This window comes from Mesoplodon densirostris, chromosome 12 (assembly GCF_025265405.1).
Source record: "Mesoplodon densirostris isolate mMesDen1 chromosome 12, mMesDen1 primary haplotype, whole genome shotgun sequence".
NCBI lineage: Eukaryota > Metazoa > Chordata > Mammalia > Artiodactyla > Ziphiidae > Mesoplodon > Mesoplodon densirostris.
This window is the reverse complement of record NC_082672.1, coordinates 1,115,148-1,139,401: the sequence shown is the minus strand read 5'-3', so window position 1 is coordinate 1,139,401 and position 24,254 is coordinate 1,115,148. Positions and strand designations below refer to the sequence as shown.

Genomic DNA, 24,254 nt, shown 5'->3' with positions numbered 1-24,254 from the left:
GTTTCAAAAATCTTTTATTGGCATAAAAATGAGAATGTTGTAAATTGGCACCAAATACTTCATTTAAATGCACATTACAGTATTGGGGTCAAAAACTATCCCTCTTTGCTGTTTTTCCCCCTTCTGCCCACTTTCCTGGGTGTTGGGGGGGCTTGCTGACAACAGTCACAAATCCAGCGACCTAGGAGAAAAATTGTTAGTTAATACAGGATGAAATTTAACTTTTTAGGACTGAATTTTAAACCCAGTTAGCTCTCCTTCCTTAGCAATGGCTACTGATAATCCTCACTGGACTTCTGGTGGGACGGACACTAATGAGTTCCTTAATTTAAGGAGAAAAATGCAAACTTCTCTTAAGGTAATCAGTGTCATCCATGCCCTGTGAAATGCACAGGGGGAGGAAAGGGGTCATGGGAGGAACTAAATAATGGTAGAGACCTTTAAACAGTTAAAATCCTTTCTGAAATTCAAACACTACCATACTCTTAAGAGTTCAAGCATACAAATCCCAATAGAAAACCTGTTACTGACTTTCGCTTATTTCCAGCCTTCTGTGCTGCTCAGCGGCAGCTGTGCGCTCCTGGCATCCTCTCAAGTGCTGGTGTGCTGCGCTCACACAGCCCTGTAAAGTGTGTCAAGTATCTGACAGCATTATGATGAGCTCTACAACGTACTTGGTCTCAATCACTAAACAACTCTGAATAATTAAGTTGCTTGCATCTCAACAAGTCCCAGGAAACCTGGGAATATATTTTATAAAGTATGAGACAGTGTCAACCGTGCAAATAAGTTCGAAAGCTACACAATTACGTGCGTAATGTTTTAGTCCGATTACTATGATTTATTCTTTGATTTTGTGTTCATTCTGAAGTTACCTGGAATTGCTATGCTGCCTCGATTTACAAAAATCTGGTTTAATACGTATAAAGGCATAGCAGTCATTTTGTTAAGTTTCTAAATGACTTATAAAATCAAGGCTTTGAAACAAATCGATGCTACTCCTTTACCTATTTCAGTAGAACACTGGCTCAATCGATATACCCTGAGCTCTACTTCCAAAACTTATAGGCAGTCTGATATCTCACTTGTCCTTCAGTCAGCTTGTCTAAGGATGAAAAACAGGTGGACACGATCACAGCTTTGGTCACTTCTTGTGACTAGAAGGATCTCCAGGCCCTTCATGTGATTATGGTGTTTATGCAGCCTCAAAAAAACAAAAAAAAAAAATGCTGGAAGAGTCCCTTCACTCAAAGATAACATTCCTTCTTTTTTAATCTTTACCTGATGGAATAGCACCAAGGCCCACACAAAAAGTATGATAACCTCTGTCACACACATCACAGAACATCATTTCTTCTTCATGGTGGGGTTGTCCACATATAATGCAAGTCTTACACTCCATACACTGCCATGGGTAGGTCTTAATCATAGAAACAAGCTCCATGGTCATATCCAGGCAAGAAGGATGGCCTAAACCAAAACCAGTATTAGTTGTATTTCACACATGAATTTTTAACTTAATATGGCAAAATAAAATGCTAGTTGGCTTGGACGTCTCGAGAATGGCTACAATGTTTAACTGCCAAAGAGGGATGAAAACACAAAGTCAAAAAAAATACACGGACTTTATATATATTTGATGATTCTTTGGTTCAAGTCTCTAGCTGACAACTAAGAATCCTAGTTTTCAAAGCAACAAATAGGGTGGTTAAAATGTGAAGACATGTCAATACTTACCACTGTTATCACACTGGGAGCAGTGTATAAGTGATTCAGCCTTCCCTTTCTTGTTGGACTCCTTACCCTTCAGACAAATTCCACATAGAGCATTTGGAATGACCTTTGGCTGGAAGGGTAGAAGAGGGCTATAAATTCATGCCAGAAGAACTTACTGAAGGGTTCAAAAGGAATTATCACTGTATTGCCTTATCTTTACTTCGGGTTAACTTGCTCATGAGGACCTTTTTGAAGGACATAACCTGACATGACTCTGCCTTCAACATATAACAGCCTACCGACTAAAGCCTTAGATTTCATTTTTAAATTTTGTCAATGGCATGATCTCATGTTAGGATTAGATATAGCATTCTACACTCCCTACATGCCCAGTAAGATCTGTATAATGAACTGGAAGGGAAGACTAATACATTGTCAAACTGCACTGTTAACGGAAAGAGAAAAACCCAAGTACTGAGTGACCATTACACGGAAGTTTTAGGCTTGTTCCCAAAGAGAAGACTCCATTGTGAGCAGCTTATATGCTCATTTTGTTTAAAACCTGATATTCTCCAAAGTTGCGAAACTAGATCTATAAAATCTAAGTTACAAAATCAGTGTTTTAACATTTTTAATTGCAAGATGTCTCAGCATACATTGTCATGTGCAAAAAAGGTTTGTGGGAGTCCGAGTTGTGTGATTATTCCCTTTGCATATCTAATACATTAATAAAAGAGCCTATATTTAAGAGAAAAAGCATTCACTATGACATATAAAACATGAAAGAGAAAAGTAGTTCTCAGACAGGCAAAATATGAAATTATCACTTAAAAATATGCAGACACCCTATGTTTTTAGTACCATTCATTTTTCGGATTAAAAACAGGCACTATCCAATGAAGGCATCTGGGCTTTAAGAAAACACTTGGCAACACATGGAAAAGAACAAAGAAGAAGGTTCACTACACCTGAAATTGGGAGGGGAAAGGGGACACTGGAACATCACCGCCTGGACCGTAGTAACATGATGTTCACTGGCCCCACATGAACACGGGGCAGCGGTAGGAAAGGAGAGCCAGCCGGGGCCAGGCAGGAAACGGGGGCCGGGGGCATGCTCACTCACTCATCCACTCATTCATTCGTCCATTTATATAAAAACTGGGAGAAAAAGCATTTTAAATAGAAATATTGTATTTCTGTTTAGTACAGCCCAGCCAAATGCATCTTATGTTTCCCTTTCCTAAGTTACTGAACAAAAGAGGAGCCTCAACAAAATCCAACTTTGCATACTGTATTATACCAGCTTTGAAATGTCTCACTGCCACCTTCAAAACCTGCACAGCCTAATTTGTTCTTAATTCTTTAGGGGTTTTTTTATTTTTTAAATTATCTTTCTCTACAAAAGATGACAGAGGCATTCAAAAATAATTTTTGGCTTATTTATTTTAAAAAAGTCAACCTTATACATAAATATAATAAAAACAATAACTCTAAACAATCACAAATGTCTCTACAAAATAATAAATATCATGGAAGTTAAAACATACATATAAAGCTTTACTGTTGACTATTCTGCATCTCCCGCGTATCTTTATACCCTGCTCCCCAACAAAAGGATAGTGTCCCGTGCTCAAACCTCTTAAGTCTTGCAGTGTAGTTACCCTCTGTTGTTACTGCTACATTCTAAGCATAAAAGGTTCTCATTGTGTTTTCTTATACCTAAATAAAAAATAGCTAGGAAGTGCACTTCTATGATCCAAATTCTGGTTCAGTTATGATCAAATCTGTAACTGCCATAATATACAGCAGAAAGCTACCTCTCAATCCACCGAAGAAAGAAATATCTTTTGGTTATGGTACCTGCACTAACTGTAAAAGATACACTGACTTAATACTTATAGTTCAAGTTAGATACTGGCATACTAAGTACTTTAATATTTTTCAGTATAGTCAAGGAAGTAACCACACAATATTAAAATCTAAATCAAGAACTCCTCATAGGAGATCCTTTACAAAACATCAAAAGGAATAAAACACAAAGCTAGTCATTCACATTCTAGAGCAGTTCAAGTTCTACAATCATTAAAATATACATTGAACACCTAGGATAAAAGGGATGCCAAGAAAATTCTAGGTTTACTTCTAAGCTTAAAATCATAATGTTTTGTTAAACCACTTAAAATTTTTCTTACCCAATAGTCTTCATCTTGATGAAAAGAGGGAGAGACGGGTGGAGAGGGAGGGAGGGAGACAGAGAGAGAGAGCTTTGCAGCATTTTCTATGATGATGCCACAGCTCAATATAAAAGAATACTTTGTTCACTCAAGCACTCTTGAGCTCTCTCAGAAGCCACACTGCTCACATCCAGGACTGTACACGTCGGGTACCAATCGCTGGTTGGGAAGCTCGTCTCTCGGGCTTTGCAGTGGTGATGGAGGAAGGGAACAGTGTATGGAACTCTCTGAAGGTTAATGAACGGAACCCTCCATACGTGTCTGATGGAGACAGTCCTACTTCGTAACAGCACAACATCAAAATTTCACTACTGACAAGAAAATTAAAATAATCTCCCTAAGAGTTCTCAGCATCTCAAATAAAAGGCTCACAATACACTTATTTTCCTGCTTGAAAAACAACCAAAGATAGTGAGACTTTCATGTTAGCACTAATATACCATAGATTTTAATTATATACTTTTAACATAGGCCTGAATCCTAATAATTATGCTTTAGTTTCAGGTTAATGTAACCTAAACAATACTGTCCTACAAAATTAAGGGCAAGCACTAGTGAATCTTATTAAGCAAGACATCAAATACATTATAATTTTTCTTAACTCCCATATTTTAAAACATATTTATATATATGACCTTCAGCTTAAAGTACCCTAATATTTAGGCACATCTTGGCTTATTAATACTTTTCATAGAGAGGTTAACTTTTAATAAACATGTTCACATTAATGTATTGTCTAGATACTGGTTGTTCCAAACTTTGAAATAACTGAAACATTTTTAGGTACTAAAAATGTTCACAGATTATAAAATGTGCATTCTGCATATCAGACTCCCTTGAGTACTACCAATTTAGGTTAATCAATTTATTTCTTCTACCTTAAATCAATGGTAGCATTGAATAGTTCTTCATTTTCAGCCTCTAAACATCTGTTTCAGTATTCTTTCTTTTTTAACCCATGATTAATCCAGGCTTACTTTCTGAGAGGTCCATGTAGCACTGACAGTGTGCTCTGAGCTGCAACCCCCATTCCCAGCTCTTCTAGGACCAGAAGCTCACTGTTTACTACACACAGAAGGCTAACTCTCCAAAACTTAATCTCTGGACTTCATTTGCTTTCAATTATTAAGCATTAATTTAAATCTTTAGTTTAAAAACATTAGATAAGCTATGTATGTAAAACAAGGACAAAAATCACATGGCTGCAGCCTAGTGCAGCCGTCCTTGCTGAATGAAGCTGGGCTGAAAAAATATATACTTGAAAGCTGATGACGTAAAGGCATTTTCTAATTAAATATGGAATATGCTAATTTGTTAAGTTGCTTTTTTACTTTAGGAAAAGAAAGGCAATGGACTGTTAGAAGGGCTCTGCTTAGGCTGAAGGGACACTGGCCAGCGCCCACTTGAACCTGTGCTTCTGGATTATACACCACAACCCTGACCTGACATACACAAGTGTTCAGCAACTCCGCTCAGCAAAACTTTTTGATCAACTTACTCTAAAATGCTCCTTCAAAACACCTTCATAACTACATAACAAGCATACTGATACCTACCAGACTGAAAACTGAATATTTTACTGTTACCATTCAAAACATAAAACTTGCAGCTAATTCTACTCCTTTTATGATACTCTTAAATGCCCATATATGAATAAGTCTACTCATCTCTCACCCAACCCTCTCTGAAGGGGAAGGGGCCGACGGCAGGAGGAAATGATACAAATAACCCTATTGCTGACAGCATGCTACTTGACTCTGAGAGTAACCAGATCAAAACGTTAACAAGTGCATCTAAGCCAAATCACCTGCCAGATAATGTGTAAATCCTTGTCACAGAACTGCACAGGCTACCTGCCAAGGTTAGGCTGAAAGCCACCACAATGTAGACCAGTCTTACTGTTCTCCACCAGAGGGTTAAATCAACCTGGCCAGTGAGTGGACCAAAGAGTTCCTAGACTGAACCCAGATGGCTCATAGTGAAAGGCACTGCAGAAATGCAGCCTGGCCTAAGGGGCTCCCTCCCCACTGCATGGCTCAGCGGGCCCAGCTTCACCAGTACCAGGGCGCTTTCAGCGTCAGACCATGATGCTTTTTACTCTGAGGAAACAAGTAAAAAGTTCTGCCTATTAGATCACTCCTTAAAAACCCATACTTGCCTGGTTATTATTTAAAAGAACAAAAAAAGATTCTCTTATCAATTGTACATATACAGAAAACAGAAGCTAAACCATAGCCAAAGTGATAGAAAAGCCACCAGGAAAATAAAGCAAAAAGGAAGGAGGCTCACAGAGGGCACACACCACAGAAGAACAGCTAGTGAAGTGCAGCAGGCAGGAGCTCCACAACTTTGAAATTCAAAGTTAAAATACTTCAGGGAGAGAGGCTGGTCAGGAAGGAAGCTGAGTCAGGGGCTTTTTTCTTCTACCTTGTACCCGGGAACTGACTTGGGCAGTACAGAACGTTTGGAAGCATCTTTTCGTGGAGGAGCAGCCTTGTCCCTGGACCTCTGTCTTCCCTGCAGAGGCTCCTCCTGGCCTTCAGGAAGGCCTTCCCCCTCAGACACGTTGCCAGAGGAGCTGTCCTGCAAGTCAAAGGCACAAACAGAGGTTCCTTGGAACTCACGCAGATTCGAAAACTACAGAATATATCCAAGAAAAGTTTTAAAGTTCCATTAATTCAAAAGTAAAAAGATAATTCTAATCTAAGAAAACATTTTCCAGTGTGAGACTAAAAGAAGTCATGGTAAGAATCATTTATCCATCTTATAAATACATTATAGCTAGTTCCATTTATATCAGCAAGTACCTTAATTGACTTTGTTTTCTGACCTAAGTCAACAGTAACAGAATTATCTACTTCAGCCATCATTACACGACACAGCTTCAACACCATTTTACCATGTCACAAGGGAGCATATTTGTTGCACACAAAAATATTCTTTAAAAAAGAAACTACTTTAACTAAGTGTGGGTATTTTTACTGAGTAATAAAGGTTATTAAAGAAGTCCTTTAAGCCCACACCTGTAACTTCCTAATGTTAAACTAGGCAGAGGGCCAATATCGTCAAGTATTTACAACAGTATCAGACATATTGTACATGTTCAAAGTTTAGGAGTTCAATAATCACTTAATTCTTCATTTTTTAATTTAAATTTTTCTAATTAGAATAAAAATGTTATGTTCATATAAATTATGAAAATTATAAAAGAAAAGATAACCACCCTGGTTACCATCCTGAGACAACGCCTGGGAACGTGATGTATCTCTTTTCTAGTTACGTGTTTGTACAGATACCCAGTTTCACACACTAACACACACACATCCTACCTACGTGTGCCCTCATTTTTTAAAACACAAACACGAAGCTGAATTACACTGTATGTGTGTGTGCATCTGCGTTTTAATATTTTTAAGTGTTATGTGCATTTCTTCAAATCATTAAATATTCTTTGAACTGCATTTCTACCATGTAAATATAATATATAACCCACTGTGGACATGATATTTCTAATTTCTGCTACAGAAAATAACACTCCAGTGGACATTTTTTCCTAATTAAATTTTGTTACCATCTGATCAGGTTCTTCGGATAAATTCTATTAGTGTATTTGCCAAGTCAAATTCCATGAAAGTTAAAAATCTTGGTACAGACTGTGAAAACGCTTTCCCAGAAAGCTGTATTAACCGACACTCCCACTAGCAGTGTAGGAGGAAGTCGACTTGATCACACCCTCGTCACAACACAGCAACCCTTTACCAACGTGACGGAAGAAAAGCAGTGTCATCACTTTAGTATCTGAAGAGCATCTTACTTTAATGCAACATGCATCACTAAATATGTTTTAGAAGCTGTTAGTGACAAAGTGTAGTGCCCATTAATGCTAAGACAACCCCACGTTCAGGTCGGCTAGAAAGATATAAAACGGCCAGCTGCTTAATATGCCATATGCTAAATCAAAACCAAACCCCTGACTACTGTCTTCTTTGTTCTCCTTCAGTTCCACAGAGCACACCAACTTCCCCACTGTCCTGCAATTGCATTTTCTACCAAAAAAAAGATGTCATGCAGGAAAACCTAACTAACAGCACAACATGTTGGTAACCTTAACATTATCCTAGAAGAGGCCGAAGACTATTAATTAAGGAACAGGAACACAAGTTAATGTGCTCCCCATAACCGAAGATGGTTAAGCCTAAGATTGTAAACCAATGTCTAGTACCCTGCCTAACCTGCTTGTGAAAACCACAAAGGGGCAACTTTAAGGATAAAACTTACCAAAGGCCACACACAGACAGTCCGTATCAACACACACAATCAATAACTTTTCCTCATGGAAGCTTTCTGGAACTTATATGCAACTGTCCTTTTTCAAAAAGAGGGTAGTGATACAAGTTCAATTTAACACTCCAGGAAAGCTATCAGCAAAAATTCAAAGGAAAAGGAGACACCTCCTACTGAAGATAAATGTTCTCACCGAAGTGCCTTTATTTTTCCGTTTCTCATCACCTCGACCATCTTCAGCATCATCTGAATCACCATCGCTATCGAGAGCAGGGAGCTCAGGATCCAGGGGGGGCTCATAAAGCGCTGTGTTTAATGGCAAATACCGCAGTTCATCTGGCGAGTACCTATAGTTCAGAGAGAGGATTTTCAGTTTTCCTTTTTTTTTTTTTTTTGGCTGTGCCGCACAGCTTGCGGGATCTTAGTTCCCCAACCAGGGATGGAACTGGTTCCATCCCATGCCCGTGCCCCCTGCAGTGGGAGCTCGGAGTCTTAACCACTGGACTGCCAGGGAAGTCCCCAGTTTTCCTTTATTGTTAAATATATATGGACTAATTTTGAACTACGATAATAGCCTTAATATTAACCACAAATACTTTTGAAAATGATTAGAGGCAATAAATAATTTTTTCATTTTGGTACTCAAATAGGGACAAGGAATTAAAAAAAAGCCTAAACATTTTTTCACCAGTCTAAGAGTATAAAATATATATTTGATTCTTGATATCAAAAGATTATGTATCTCTCCTTTACCCTCAACATCCTCCCCCCGCAAAAAATGTCAGCAGACAAGGACGAAGCTGTGGCAATCCAGAATCCTGCCTGAGCACCTCCACCCTCCCACTGTCCTGAGTCCTCACTGCCTGCGCACGGCTGCTGCTTCACCTGTAAAGCAGGTATGGTAACAAGTCCACCTCACAGAGTCAACGTGAGCATCAAATAAATTAACACAGGTAAGTCACAGCGGTGCACGGTACAAGATACTATTTTCCAGTAACAAATTATTTTAGACCAATTTGTGAAGCATGTATTCTAACAAATGTAATCATCTCTTTTATCTGAAACTAGGGATCGGCAACCCCTTCCCCAGGTCAGTCAGCACACGGCCCGCTGATGACGTCCAAGCCGCCCCCACAGGATCACACCAGGCGGCTATGATCTCGGAACCTCAGTAGGGAGAGGACACTGGATCAGCATCCCGCTCACCTAAGACGTCACACCAAAGGGGTTGGGACACAGGCCTATCACTCAATAATGTGCTTTGCCCAAAGTGAGAAAATGAAAATTTGCTGACCCATGATTTAAGTTTGACTTTCAGATAGTGTGATTGTATAGTCTATTTTATTTTTTTTAATTTTATTTATTTATTTATTTAGGCAGTGTTGGGTCTTCATTGCTGCACACGGGCTACCTCTAGTTGTGGCGAGTGGGGTCTACTCTTCGTTGAGGTGCACGGGCTTCTCATTGCTGTGGCTTCTCTTGTCGTAGAGCATGGGCTCTAGGCACGTGGGCTTCAGTAGTTGTAGCATGCGGGCTCAGTAGTTGTGGCTCTTGGGCTCTAGAGTGCAGGCTCAGTAGTTGTGGCGCACGGGCTTAGCTGCTCCGTGGCCTGTGGGATCTCCCCGGACTAGGGCTCAAACCCATGTCCCCTGCATTGGCAGGTGGATTCCTAAGCACTGCGCCACCACGGAAGCCCGTAGAGTCAATTTTAACTACTACTGTCTAAAGAATATTTTCTATCCTAGGAAGCGTAAGGTCGTTCATGAAGTAAAAGCTGAGATTTTGACACAAGCGATGCTGTGGGCCCTGTTTTCAGTTACATCCAGGTTGGAAAGGAGAGACAAGCAGCGTTCTTGCTACAGGAACGGAAGGAGCGGCCAGGCCAGGGTAGCAGGAGCTCCCAGGTGGCCATGCCTCCCCACAGCCACTCTGTGCCTTCCTTCATGCCCTCTGCATCTGTGAAAATGCAGATGCCCAGGCAGAAGGTCTGGGGGCGTGCTTGAGAGTCTGCATCTCCAACAAGCTTCCACATGACACCAGCGATGCTGGGCCCTGGACCATACTTTAAGGATGGAGGTCTGGAGAACCCCTGGCACCTGTCCACAGAAACACAAACAGGTGGGCAGTGAGATGGCACCCCAGGCTTCGTCAGCAGATGTTCAGGTTCTGTAAAGAGCATTCTTCACCACAGAACCAGAGAAGATAGAAAAGACTGACACAAATCTTATACATCTTATGGTGATGCTTATAGAGCTAAAAACTTCTAGAAGACAAACACAAGGCTTTGAAGTCCCTCACCAACACTGGTATTAATGGTAAAAAAAGAAAAAAAAAAAAAAAACCACTAAGTACCTTTTGTAATATTCCTGGAACTGTCCAGGGATGAGGGCCACCGGGTAAGAACTGACTTTGGTTCTCTCTGTCGGCAACACTTTGTACTTCCCTTGAGGCACCTGGATAACCTGGTTTAACACAAAGAGAAAGACACACCCGACTCCATGCCAAGAATCAAGGCTTTAGGAAAACAGCCCCCTCTTGCTTTCTACCATGTTTCTCCCCCCAAAAGCTAAAAATATAAGAGACATTAGGAGCTATGACCTAAGGGGGTTGGTATTCCTAGTTCTAGTGAGTTTGTCTGGCTGTTTACCGTGGCCATCATTTCTGAGGAAAGGCAGTGTGTCTGCTCACCACTTAAGGGCTACTTATAAAACCTCTGGAGCTCAACGTCCTCATCTATGAAACGGAAATAGTAAGTTTTAACCTCATGTGTTAAGGGTGAGAAGTACATGAACTACTATGGAAATCTCTTGTACCTATCCCTGGGACACACAAGGATGCTATGCAGCTACTAGACTCCTTCAGTAGCATGCCAACCAAAAAGCAAGAGACATATCACACACACGCAGAGAAGTGAAGCAAACAGTATCAGGCACATTAAAAATGACAGCTTCGGTTCTGGGGAAGAAAAGGACATACTGCTGGTACAAAACATTACAGTAAAGGTGTTCAGTAGCCTACGGTAACAAGCAATTAGTGAGGTTCAGGGATCAATAAATGTAAGAGATCCTACATGTGTCTGTAAGTCAAAATAAGCTCTTCTTTCTTCCATACGTTCCCGGTTTAAGTTGCTGTTAAATTCAGCTGCTTTTTTGGCAGCTTTCTTAATGTACTCAGGCACTTTGCTGGCTTCAACTTTCTGAGTATTCTGTTGTTGCATTTGCTGAAATAAAAATATAACAGTTGGAAGTCACATTTAACTTTATAAAACGTCATTCCCCCAAACCAAGATGGTGGTTTCCTAGATACTTACAGAATATTCTTTATAGTGATCTGTAATTCGTTGGCGTTCTTTTTCTTGAAGAATGACAGAATATTCAGCATGTTTGGCTGGATATTCTTTTATCATTAAATCAATTACTTCATCACTGCGCAATGCTGTTAAGCCTATTTCAGACCAAAGAAAAGGTAAAGAAGCTTTTTCAAGGCTAAGTGAACATACCAATTTTCAAAATTTGCTTTTCCTTCAAACTACTCTACATTTAAGAAGTTTTCCAATAGTCAAACAAAATAGTTTAATACATTCAAAAGTAATAAAAAATAATATTCATAATACAAAGTCAAACAATTAAAAAGAAATAGATTACCAAAGTTGCAAAGGCAAATAAATCAATTTTTCAACCAAAACTTTTTTAAGATTCTACGTACTATATATAAACATATATCCCTTTACTAGAAACAACTGCTAAATAATGATGCACACTAACCACTGTCAATCAACATGGGATACTAGATGAGAAAAAAGGCTTTTTCAATATATTTCAGTTCTTAGTCTTCAAATTCGATATACTAGAAATATTATAGAGTCAATTCAAATTTCACCAAAAGCATCAGCACATAAGTCACACAGGCAATTTTTGAAACTCATGGTATCAGATTATACCAACTGCTGAGATGAACTCCCATGGTTTTATATTAAAAAGTTGCCTTAATATATTTATGAAGGGAAAATTACAAATAAAGCAGGGAGATAACTACACATAACTAAAAATTGAGCAAATTTGCCTTTTAAGAGACAAGGACCAATACTTTTAAAAAGTACTATACAAATTTTGCACACAAAACATACACACACTTTGACACTTCTGTTAAAGTTACTAGAAAATGATATTGTTATAAAACATCATTCTCTTTTTGTATTTTAACAATAATCAAAAATGAAGTTAACAGTTTAGCATTTAAATAATTCAATCTATTTATTAATTTTGTAAAATATTTTGGGGAAAGAAAATAAATACTCATCCGGTATCGCCTCATTAATGTTCATTACCTAGAGTGCACTGTGTTTCTGTAATGACATTTAGCTCTCTCAGGTACAGTTTCTCCTTATGAGACAAATCTCGTCGCTCTAAATCTCCAAAAAAAAAAAAGAATAAAAGACTATCAAAAATAGTCTTTTACATTTGTAAAACTTTTAAAAGATTAAAAAACTTTATAAAAATGTTTAAAGTTAAAATCTTCATGGATTTAAAAAAGTATTCCCTGTTACATAATCCAAATATTATTAAAAGACTACACAAAAAAGCTTACAAATTAAAAAAATTAAAGTTAAAATAAAACTGAAAACAGAGTAATCCAAAGCCAGAAGGTAAGACAAATAACTGTATTAAACTGATGAAACACAGCCTCTCCAAGTTCAGATATAGCTGATGTAGCTATCTCCGTCCCCAAGGCCAAGAAGCAACAGTCAAGAAACAAAACCCTTAGTTCATTCATGTGGCTACAAAATGATTTCTCCCTAAAGTTTTTCCAGGAAATTCATCTTCCTCATTTAGCTTGTAAATCAGTTTACAAGACATAAGAGAGGTATGCTGAATGAATGAAAGGTGCAAATAAAAATCAGCAAGCAGAAGAATATAAAACACGTTATAAACAATCCGTACTCAAATATTCAGAACTTGACAACCTATCAAAAATAATTACTATTTGTTAAAAGTTAGATTTAATCTGTTATATAAACTAAGACTTAATACCTGGATATTTCCGTTTAAAGGAGGTCACACCCAAATATTCACTGACTTGTTCTTGAAGCATATAGTATTCTCCTGTTTCATCAGGTGGCCATTTGTACTCTATCAAATTTTCTGCTGGATAGTAGCTAAAGCTAAGCACAGAAATATATATTATGCCTTAAATGTAGCTTTTATAAAATTTTAATCATTTTTGTTTTAAAGGATATTCATTTTTAAACATTTTTGAGAATATATTTTAAGGATTTGGAAAAACTATTTTAATTATTTAAATTCTCAGTCTTCTACGATTTTGTAATACAAAGAAGTTCTTATGCTTTCATGTGCATCAATGAAATTACAAAAGAGGTAGAGATAAAAGAAACAACCATCTGGAATACCAAAGCAAAAAAGTACACTGGAGGACTTCCCTGGTGGCGCAGTGGATAAGAATCCGCCTGCCAATGCAGGGGACACAGGTTTGACCCCTGGCCTGGGAAGATCTCTTCCCACATGCCGTGGAACAACTAAGTCCATGAGCCACAACTACTGAGCCTGCGCTCTAGAGCCCACGAGCCATAACTACTGAGCCCACATGCTGCAACTACTGAAGCCTGCGTGCCTAGAGCCCATGCTCTGCAACAAGAGAAGCCACCACAATGAGAAGCCCGCGCACCACAACAAAGAGTAGCCCCCACTCACTGCAACTAGAGAAAGCCCACACACAGCAACGAATACCCAACGCAGCCAAAAATAAATGAATTATTTTTTAAAAAGTACACTGGAAATAACATTTTCCACATATCGTAAAGAACAAAGTCTCACAACTGTCAGGAACAAAGGCAACGTCTTTTAGCTTTTGCAAATCAGGGTAGTGATACCAGTTCTGAATTCTTTCTCACGGGCTTAGCACCCATAGCCACTACTTCATGCACCCAAAGTATAAAGTAATCAACTTCTGTTTCCCATCTTCTGTTCAGTGAGTCACAAACAGCAGAGAAAGCAGAACTCTAAAAACCCATTTCTCAATAAACTGAACTATGAAGCACATAGACTCCACATACCCAGTGCACTGCAGATCAATCCCCAATCCTGAAGAGTAAAGACGACAGATGTCTGGACCTGGACCAATTCAACCTCTAAATTTCATCAGTGGATAATACAAGCAGAATATATACCATTTTATGCATCTATCCAATTAAAAGTAACAGGCAAAAGAACAGTTTTCTCAAAAGTGGTGCTGGGAATTTGGACAACCAAATGCAAAAGTAAGAAATTGAACCTTTACTTCATATCACACAGAAAAATTAATTTAAAAATGGATCGATGGGGCCTCCCTGGTGGCGCAGTGGTTGAGAGTCCGCCTGCCAATGCAGGGGATACGGGTTCGTGCCCCGATCTGGGAGGATCCCATATGCCGCGGAGCGGCTGGGCCCGTGAGCCATGGCCGCTGGGCCTGCGCATCCGGAGCCTGTGCTCCGCAACGGGAGAGGCCACAACAGTGAGAGGCCCGCATACTGCAAAAAGAAAAAAAAAAAAAAAAAAAAAATGGATCGATGACCTAAATGTAAGAACTAAAACTAGAAAACTCTTAGAAGAAAACATAGGGGGTAAATCTTCATGATCTCAGATTTAGCAGTGGATTCTAGATATGAATCCACTGCTAAATCTGAGCAGTGGATTCATAGCATGAGCAACAAAAGAAAGAGTAAATAATTTGGACTTGAGCAAAATTAAAGATTTTGTGTATCAAGACACTATCAACAGAGTGAAAAGTCAACCCACAGAATGGGAGAAAATATCTGCGAATCATACGTCTGATAAGAATGTCTAAACAACAACAAAAAAAACAATTTAAAAATGGGCAGAAAACTTGAATAGACATTTCTCCAAAGATATACAAATGGCCAATAAGCACATGAAAAGACGCTCAATTTGACTAGTCATTATGGAAATTCAAATCAAAATCACAGCAAGATTCCACTTCACACCTTTTAGAATGGCTGTTATCAAAAAAAAAAAAAAAAGGAAATATAACAAGCTGGTAAGGATGTGAAGAAGTCAGAAACTTTGTACATTGCTGGTGGGAATATAAAATGGTGCATCCACTGTGGAAAACAGTCTGGCAACTCCTCAAAAAGTTAGACATAGAATTGCCACGTGACCCACCTGTTCCATTCCTAGGTATATACCCAAAGAAGTCTGAACAAATATATTTATACACCAATGTTCAAGGCAGCATTATCCATACCAGCCAAAATGTAGAAACAACCTAAGTGTCCATCAACAGATAAAGAGATTAACATAACATAGAGTATAATTATAACAATGGAGTATAATTCAGCCTTAAAGAGGAAGGAAATTCTAGCACAAGCTACAACATGAATGAACTCTGAAGAAATTATGCTAACCAAATTAATCCAGACACAAAAAGACAAACACTGTATGATTCCATTTACATGAGGTACCTAGAATAGGCAAATTCATAATGACAGAAAGTAGAATGGTGGCCGCCAGGAGCTGGGGATACGGGAAATGAGAATTTTATTATGTAAAAGTTTTGGAAATGGATGGTGGTGATGGTTACACAACACTGTGAATGTAATTTATGCCACTGAATTATACACTTAAAAAAAGTTAAAATGGTGAATTTAAGTGTATTTTACCACAATAAAAAATTTTTTTTTGAATTGCACTAAGTAGCAAAAAGCAACTTTGCTGTCACGTTGTAAAACACAATAAAAACATTCTACAATCTTTAATAATTGCCTTTGCCAGGGCTGGGGGATGGGGAGCAGGGAGCTAATGCAGAGAAAAGACATGTACTACAAAAAACATTATTAAGCAATAAAATGACAGTACCCAAGATCCTGACTGGAAGTGTCACAGCTCCTAGAGCTATCTCCTGAGCCCATTCGCCTCCTTTTGGACGGTTGGGTCCCATCATTTGAATTATCTTCATTATCATCCTAAACATTTAAAAGATTCAAAAAATAACAAGACAAAGAATAATAAATAAGGAAAGATTAATTACGTATCCTCCCAGACTTGCTAAAAGGCTCAACTTAAAGGCTTTCTAAGGATTATACAAATGTTAACTTCCTACTATAATTAACGAGGGACAAGAACTTGGAATGGGCAAGACCTGGGAAAAACTAAAAACTAATCTTCAATACAAATCAAAGAAAATTTTCAATAAACTTGTAAGTCTAAATCTACTTTTGCTTTCTTACCAAGAGGTTAAAATGCCTCCTGCTTTAGAGAAACACAAAAAATTGCTGCAATACTATGAAATTAAAGCAAATCCTCCTATCCTAGCTAGGATAAAAATGTACGGATCATTTAGTGTTTAACTCAACTTATAGCTGGTTTATTGGACTATTCTAATTGGCTACTTTAGGTACTTATATCCCTGTGAAAAGAGGACACAAAAGGACTAAAAACAGATAATCAATCCTGTTAATTTTTTTTCTTACATTGCAAAAATTTAGTAAAAATATACCCTAATAAGAGTCATCAATCTATATAAAACCACACACTACCTCCCAAAAAGGAGAGGCTTAAAAAAAATTTTAAGCGACATCTTCCACTAAGTGACAATACGAAGGGCTGTTAAGTTAGACCGTTTCATTAAGGCAATGAATGATGTTATCAAGTGCCAGGAAATTAATTTAATCGCGTATTAGTTAAGGCTTAAAAAAATAGATTAAAAAAAAATCAAGGTAATGTAGCTTCCTAAGACAATACAATTTTGTTAAATACCACGGTTCTAAGAACACAGAGGTAGTAAGTATGTTGGTCAAGCATGCCAAAGCTGGACTGCCTGGCATCTTACTGGGCACTGCCCCTCACGGGCTGAGTAGCTATCCTCTGCGATCAGCTCCTTATCTCTAAAACTGGGACCCTAATACTGCCTCCAATACTTGGCTAATGTAGGGATTAAATAAGTTAATACATGGGAAGCCCTTAAAGCAAGGCCTAGCGAACAATTAAGTACCCAGTAAAAGTTAGTTAATATGATTATGATTATATGATTACAAAGTGTTAAAAGGCTCCACCTGTTAGGAATTTACTCAGATTCTTTACCAAACAGCAAAAAACGGGGAATATTCTCCTTTTCAGTTCTTACAAAATAAGCATTCGATTGAAGAGCTCTGTATACTCCTATTAAGAAAAACAACCAGGTAGGAGACGAAGAACAGTCTAAATCCATTCTCCAAAAACTTACACATAACAGTAAGTCTCCCAATTGAAACATTTCATATTCAATAAGCATTCGAGTATCATTTATATTTTACTTGCTTCTGAGCACTTTAAGGATTTTAATATCCATTTAAGCACATTTCCCTTGGCTAAAAAATTTAGACACTCAAAAAGAGACAAAAAGTTAAAAATGCGAAGTCCTCAGAAAAGCTGAAACCACAATTTCACAAGTAGTGTTTGAACTTACTATTACAAATTCTAGGCAAATGTGCTATTACATAAGGTGAACATCGGAGAGGTCAAACAGCAATATACATCCTAATATTATGATGGAATGCAATTAAGTTGAAAGAACTTTGCTTGCAACCTCGATATTGACCCAGAAGTCCTAAGCTTTAAGGCTGCCGAAATCTCCGATATCAGCTACCTGCATTTCAGAGTCACAGGCGGCTCCCATCTTGGGATTAAACCCGTTTCTGGGGGTCCCACACTTGATTCAGACACGCTCCTCCAGCTGGGCCTGGACTTGGGGGCCCCGGCCCACCGCCGCACGCAGGCCCAGCCTCAGGTTCTGCGAGCACAGCTGTGCGGAGACCCACCGCCTGGCCGCCGTCACCCGTAGGGGCACCTGAGGGCCCTCGTGCACAGAGGACCGCACAGGAGGGGCTCCTGGCAGGGGCAGCCTCGCCAGGGGACCGAAGAACCGTCCCTATGTCAGCGCTCACCCCGGATCAACGAAGACATGGGACCTCGGGGTTCCGGTCCCCATCACATTGCAATTCCAACTTTTCAGTTACAACTGAAATACTGAGGTTGTACGAATCATCGCTCCATTCCAACCTTCTGTCACAAACTACTAAACTAACTTTGAAAACAAAATGTTTTAATGCACGACATCCTACCGCTCATCTCGATTCTTCTCCACGCATCTCTGACTTTAAAACACTAAGTCCGTTTTACTTCCTTAAAACAGTGCAAACTACAAAACTTTAAAACAAAAAAAAGTCGGCCTGAAAATAAGAGAACGGTTATTTGTTCTCAAACCAAGTTCATTAACTGGCTGGCTTGTTTTTCCACTTGTACACATTTCTATTTTTTAGGAAGAGCTCAAATATTTCAGAAACATACTCCTCAAATGAAGGCGCTTTTTAAAACATATAGTATCCCAGACTAACGTGAAGAAAACTCCCTCCGTTTCTGAGGAAAGTTTTATTTCTACGCGGAGCAGAACGTCCCCCGGGGGACGTGCTCAGAAGCTCCTTCGGCGCAGAAACCGCCAAAAAGACTTCGGACCGAGGCCGACTCGCCCCCGGACCCGCGCGGGGCTCCGCGACTGTGCCAGGGCTCTGTGGGCCGGACGGGCCAGCCCGACGCCGGGTCCCCGCCGCCCCCTCACGGCCTCCTCACGGCCGCCACCCCCGCCCCCGGCCAGGGGCCGCCCCCAGGCCCCCAGCCCCGGGCCCGGCCCCGAGGCGCCGCCGCCGGTCCACCGCTCCTCACCTTCGGGGACTGCGCTCCAGGGGTGGCCGGGTCGCTGTCGCACGGCCGCGGGGACAGCGCAGTCCCGGGGCCGCCCGCCGCCGCCATCAGCCCGAGCGCCCCGCGCCGCCGCCTCCGCCGCCGCCGCCGCCTCGTCCCGGCCGCCGCCGCCGCCGCCGCTGCCGCCGCCGCAGCGCGGGCCGCCCGCCGCCCGGGCCCCGCCCCCTCCGCCCGCCCGCCGCCGCCCGGGGGCCGGCCCCTGCCTCCACGCGCCCCGCGGCCCGCCAGCGCCGCCGCCACCGCCATGGCCGCCGCCAGCGCGCCGCCCGCCGCCGCCGCCGAGGACGCCGCCCGCCGAGCCCGCCGCCGTGCGCGCCCGCGGGGCCCTCTGCTCCCTCGGCCGCCGCCGCCGCCCGCTGCGCCCGCTGCCGCCGCCGCCGCCCCCCAGCCGCTGCCCTCGGCCCCGCGCAGCCCTAGCCCGCCGCTACCCCGCCTACCGGCCGCCGCAGCCCAACGCGCTCCGCGGCCCCACCTCCCGCCGCTCCCCTCAGCCCCCAGCCCCGCCCCGGCCCGCCGCCCTGGGCGCGCTCGCCGCCGCCCCCTCCCCGCCGCCCCCGGCCCAGCCCCTCACACGTCAGCCCTCTCCTCCCACCTCGCCCCGCCCGGGGCTCCCCGCCCCTCCCCCTCCCCCTCCATCCCGAGGGTCCCTCCCCGCCCCTCCTCCCAGGTGTCCGCGCCCCTGTCCCCACCCCCTCCCTCCCAGGGCTCCCCGCCCCTCCCCCGCCCCTCCCCCTCCTTCCTGAGGGTCCCCGCCCCCTTCCTCTCCCTACAGGGGTCACTCTCCCGCCTCTCCCCTCCCCTCCCTCCCGGGGTCCTCGCCGCCCCGCCTCCTCCTCCTCCTTCCGGAGTCTTCACCCCCATCCTCTCCCTCCTGGGGGTCCTCTCCCTTCCGGGCGTCCCCTACCTCCCGGGGGTCCCCTCCCCAACCCCCCTCCCGGGAGCCTCGTCGCGGTGGGCTGTGGGGGCCCTGCCTCATCTCCCGGTGTTCCCGGTTCCCAGTCGCTGCCCGTCGTCCGCCTTTGTTCTCTGCTCGCGGCCTCGAGCTGTCTGGGGCTCCTGAACCACCTGCCATGGAATGTGTACTTTCCAAAGACATTCTCAGTTTGCTTTAATTTGAAAACTTTATCCACATTCACCTCAGTGCGTGCGGAAATCATAAAACTTACAAGTTCACGTTCGACTTCGTTGGGATGTAGCTGCTGCAGCAGCTCCCACCCAAGACAGGAGAGCGAGCACGCGGCGAGGGAGGACAGCGCTTCCACAGCCGAACATTTGGGGAGTATACGGACCTCCGCTGGATTCTGGCTCCGCTTTTTCTGGCTGCATAGCCTTAGTCGATCATTTATTGAATCTTCAGGGTTGTTGTAAAGTGCGTACAATGGTAGGCCCATAAAAGTCACCAAGAGACCTGTTTTATTTGAACTGAATTTATTATTAATCCTAGTTCTTAGGCTTCACCTGGTCACTTTTGGACTTCACCAAAAATTAAAAGAAAAAAACAAAGTAACTGAAGCTTAAAAGAACACGAGAGACAGCTGTGATAGATGACAATGGTATATGACCCAGCAATCCCACTACTGGGCATATACCTTGAGAAAACCATAATTCAAAGAGTCATGTACCAAAATGTTCATTGCAGCTCTATTTACAATAGCCAGGAGATGGAAACAACCTAAGTGTCCATCATAGGATGAATAGATAAAGAAGATGTGGCACATATATACAATGGAATATTACTCAGCCACAAAAAGAAACGAAATTGAGCTATTTGTAAGGAGGTGGATGGACCTAGAGTGTGTCATACAGAGTGAAGTAAGTCAGAAAGAGAAAGACAAATACCGTATGCTAACACATATATATGGAATCTAAGAAAAAAAATGTCATGAAGAACCTAGGGGTAAGGCAGGAATAAAGACACAGACCTACTAGAAAATGGACTTGAGGATATGGAGAGGGGGAAGAGTAAGCTGTGACAAAGTGAGAGAGTGGCATGGACATATATACACTACCAAACGTAAAATAGATAGCTAGTGGGCCTCCCTGGTGGCGCAGTGGTTGAGAGTCCGCCTGCCGATGCAGGGGATACGGGTTCGTGCCCCGATCTGGGAGGATCCCATATGCCGCGGAGCGGCTGGGCCCGTGAGCCATGGCCGCTGGGCCTGCGCATCCGGAGCCTGTGCTCCGCAACGGGAGAGGCCACAACAGTGAGAGGCCCGCATACCGCAAAAAGAAAAAAAAAAAAATAGATAGCTAGTGGGAAGCAGCCGCATAGCACAGGGAGATCAGCTCGGTGCTCTGTGACCACCTAGAGGGGTGGGATAGGGAGGGTGGGAGGGAGGGAGACGCAAGAGGGAAGAGATATGGGGACATTTGTATATGTATAACTGATTCACTTTGTTATAAAGCAGAAACTAACACACCATTGTAAAGCAATTAGACTCCAATAAAGATGTTAAAAAAAAAAAAAAAGATGACAATGGTGCCAGAAATGTGTTAAAGTTGACCTCTCAGCAGACGTTTTGTATCTGAGAGTGTAGATGACTTGTTTTATGGCAACAGAGAAGATTCTTGGATTTAGAATGCAAGATGGCTTCCCTTTCATTATTTTCGCTTACACTCAGCAGACAAGTTTGGAAAGATAAGACAAAGGGATTGCTTCTAGCCCATCATGTTGACACAAAGGACCTCCTTTGACTCTCCCAGCCCACCCTTTCCTGGCTTCTCCACTTGCATCAGATCAGAGATGGCATACCAACAACTCAAGACTCACAAGCTGCTGCTAATCTAGACTTTGCTTTATCTCACCACCTCAGTCACAGCAGCTCCCCATTTCCCTGTCAAAAGCCCACTGAAGAAAATGGCCTAATTGTCTGAATGAGCCAAGAAGAACCAACATCTTTCCCCCGAATTCCCTCAACTGATCCAGACCCTCAGTTAGATTCTCTGGATAGAGTTTAATGTTAAATATATATTTGTATATTCAGTTACTTGGTTCTACTCTTGTCCCTTGGGTATTCTGTCTTTAGATCAAATACAAAGTTAAAACTCTTCATTCCAAGTCAATAAACATTGATTCAGCCTTTCAACGTGAAAGGTAAGGCATAATATTAAGGTGGCACTGTGCGGATTACAATCCCTGCACATAGGCAGTTTCAACACTGAAAGAATATGATACAAATAAACAGTTGTACTTAAAGGCAATTTAAGTGTGTTGACTGAAAAAAAATGCACAACCTAGAAGTTGAGAGTTACGTTTTATTCGGTGGACATTCTGAGGACTTCAAGCCCAGGAGACAGGACTCTCAGATCACTCTGAGGGACGGCTGCGAAGAGGCAATGGGGGAGCCAGGATATACAGGTGTTTTTGCAACAAAGACCTGGTAGTGGGAACATCAAAAGATTACTGCTATTTAAAGAAAACCAGACATCTCAAGTTAAGGAATTTAGTACATTTCTATGTATGGGAAGATGCAAGAGTTTGGGCTCACTGAAAGCATTCCTTTGATGTGCACCTCAGTTACTGGGGGCCAGTATCCTGTGTTTCCTCATCCTGAGTTTCTTCAGGGTGCACTGCCAGGGTGGTCGGGTACTTCAGCACCTGACTGCAGGATGGTGGGGCATCCTGCCTCCATCCTGAGTTCCCCCAGGGCCAACTGTCGGGTGGCCATAACGTGATGGCTTGATGGCTGCAACATCCTTTGTTTACTAATACGGCAGGCGACATTTTTCATTCACGGGAGAAAATTTACTTGCAACCAGAAAAATTAAGATTTTAAGGTTGACATAGAATTTGAAAGGTATCTTAAGAGACTGGTAGGACAACTTCCTGTAAATGTACAATTAGAAGTGGAAATATGGGTTCAAGCCTGAAAAAGACTGAGAGGTGGGAAAATAAGAGGCATATTCAAGTGCAAAGGTCATTCCATTGTGGCTTGAGAATAGGGTAAATGAAGGTAGATTCTTGGAGTTAGGAGTGAAATATACAGGGAGGCAGTTTGATGTAATGGCGAGAACAAAGATTTGGAATTAAGAGCAAATGAATACCAGCTGTGCCACTTATTAGCTGTGTGATCATGGATAAATTATTTAATCTTTCTGACCCTCCATTTCCTCATTTGCAGGATTAGAATAATAATGTCCATTCAGTTATTTCACAAATATTTTATGGAAACCAACTAAGAACTATGTTAGGTGATAGAAATACAAGGAATCATTTATTCATTTATTCATCAAATACTACCTTACTATGTATTAAATTAGGCCCTGAGTAAAGCACTGGCAATAGAGTGGTGAAGAAAAAAAGCCATAAAACTGTATGAGACCACTTAGCATATGTAGATATAGGTAAGAAAAAGGCCCAAGGTTAAGAATTCCAGAGATACTGCTGGAAATAGAGAAGAAGGAAGAAAACTATCAAGTATTATGAGCTGAGAGGGCAGAGTGTCTCAAACAGGGGACTGATCAACATGTCAATTGAGAAGTTGAGTAAGATAAGGACAGGAAAATGTCCATTGTATTTAGAAATTTGGTAGTAACTACCAATCTTTATTGTCCCAAGCTGTTTCAATGGTGTGGCGATTTCAGAAGCTAAATTGAAGTCGATTAGGGAAGGAATGGGAGGCTAGGAATTGGAACCAGAGTGCTGCACAGAGAGAAGTGTGAGTAATAGAGAAAGAGGGTGGGTGGAGAGGTGGGTTGCTGTCGTTTTTATGACAGAAGACACTAGAGCATGTTTGCATGCTGACAAGATGACTCAGTAGAATGGGAAAATCATGATGCACGGAGAGAGAGGAGATAGGTGCTGGAAAGTGCCTGCCATGAGAAGGGTGGAAGGCAGCACAGATGTTGAGATAAGCCTTTGATAGGAGGATGTTTATTGTAACCAGACGGAAACCAGACTGTGGCTGCAGATACGAGTAGCTTTGGAGATCTGGTGGTGGGAACTTGAGGGATTTTTCCTCTGATACTTCTTTCCTTGATCAGGTATGAGGTGAGATCATAAGCTGAAGGTGAGCAGAGGAGAGGAATATAGGGAACTGGGGGAGAGAGGAGGTGTGGGGATAGGAAAACAAAGCTTCTAGGATGCCAAGTGTTTGCCCACTGGAGGTTTGTGGTCGTGAATTTAAAGTGAAACCAGTCAGTCAAGTTCAGGTATTTGAACTCTGGCTTGGACAAAGCAGACAAGGGGATTCCGGATTGTTCGGGAAGGGGTGTTCCCAAAGGAAGAAGGGGGGCAAAGGAATTTGGAGTGTGTTTGTCAGGGAGTGACTGT

General features: G+C 41.9%; 1 protein-coding gene across 4 annotated transcripts; it reads right to left on the bottom strand.

Moving 5' to 3' along the window:
* Positions 1-21: 21 nt before the first annotated feature.
* Positions 22-19,040, bottom strand: PHF10 (PHD finger protein 10). 4 transcript variants are annotated; one of them, XM_060115094.1, is made up of 13 exons: positions 18,944-19,040; positions 16,103-16,209; positions 13,265-13,395; positions 12,562-12,645; positions 11,545-11,678; positions 11,305-11,454; positions 10,587-10,696; positions 8,428-8,581; positions 6,378-6,533; positions 1,738-1,846; positions 1,282-1,470; positions 1,008-1,105; positions 97-181 (listed from the first exon to the last, which is right to left on the bottom strand). In XM_060115094.1, exons 1-12 carry the CDS (start codon positions 19,028-19,030, stop codon positions 1,050-1,052), a joined length of 1,467 nt encoding a protein of 488 aa, XP_059971077.1. In that variant the 5' UTR covers positions 19,031-19,040; the 3' UTR covers positions 97-181; positions 1,008-1,049. The 4 variants fall into 4 exon arrangements, with proteins under 4 accessions (XP_059971075.1, XP_059971078.1, XP_059971076.1 ...); XM_060115092.1 differs by lacking the exon at positions 1,008-1,105 and having other exon boundaries at positions 22-181; XM_060115095.1 differs by lacking the exon at positions 1,008-1,105 and having other exon boundaries at positions 22-181; positions 1,324-1,470.
* Positions 19,041-24,254: the final 5,214 nt, after the last annotated feature.

What these genes read in the sequence shown, in the direction of transcription:
- PHF10 (XM_060115092.1), bottom strand. Translation starts at nt 19,030, where the DNA reads ATGGCGGCGGCGGGCGGCCCCGGGACTGCGCTGTCCCCGCGGCCGTGC. An exon ending in ATTTTGACTTACAGACACAT is followed by an intron (nt 10,697 to 11,304) that starts GTAGGATCTCTT and finishes GTGTTAAACCAG; the next exon opens with GTTATCCAGGTGCCTCAAGG. An exon ending in CCTTGGTGCTATTCCATCAG is followed by an intron (nt 182 to 1,281) that starts GTAAAGATTAAA and finishes TTTTTCTCCTAG; the next exon opens with GTCGCTGGATTTGTGACTGT.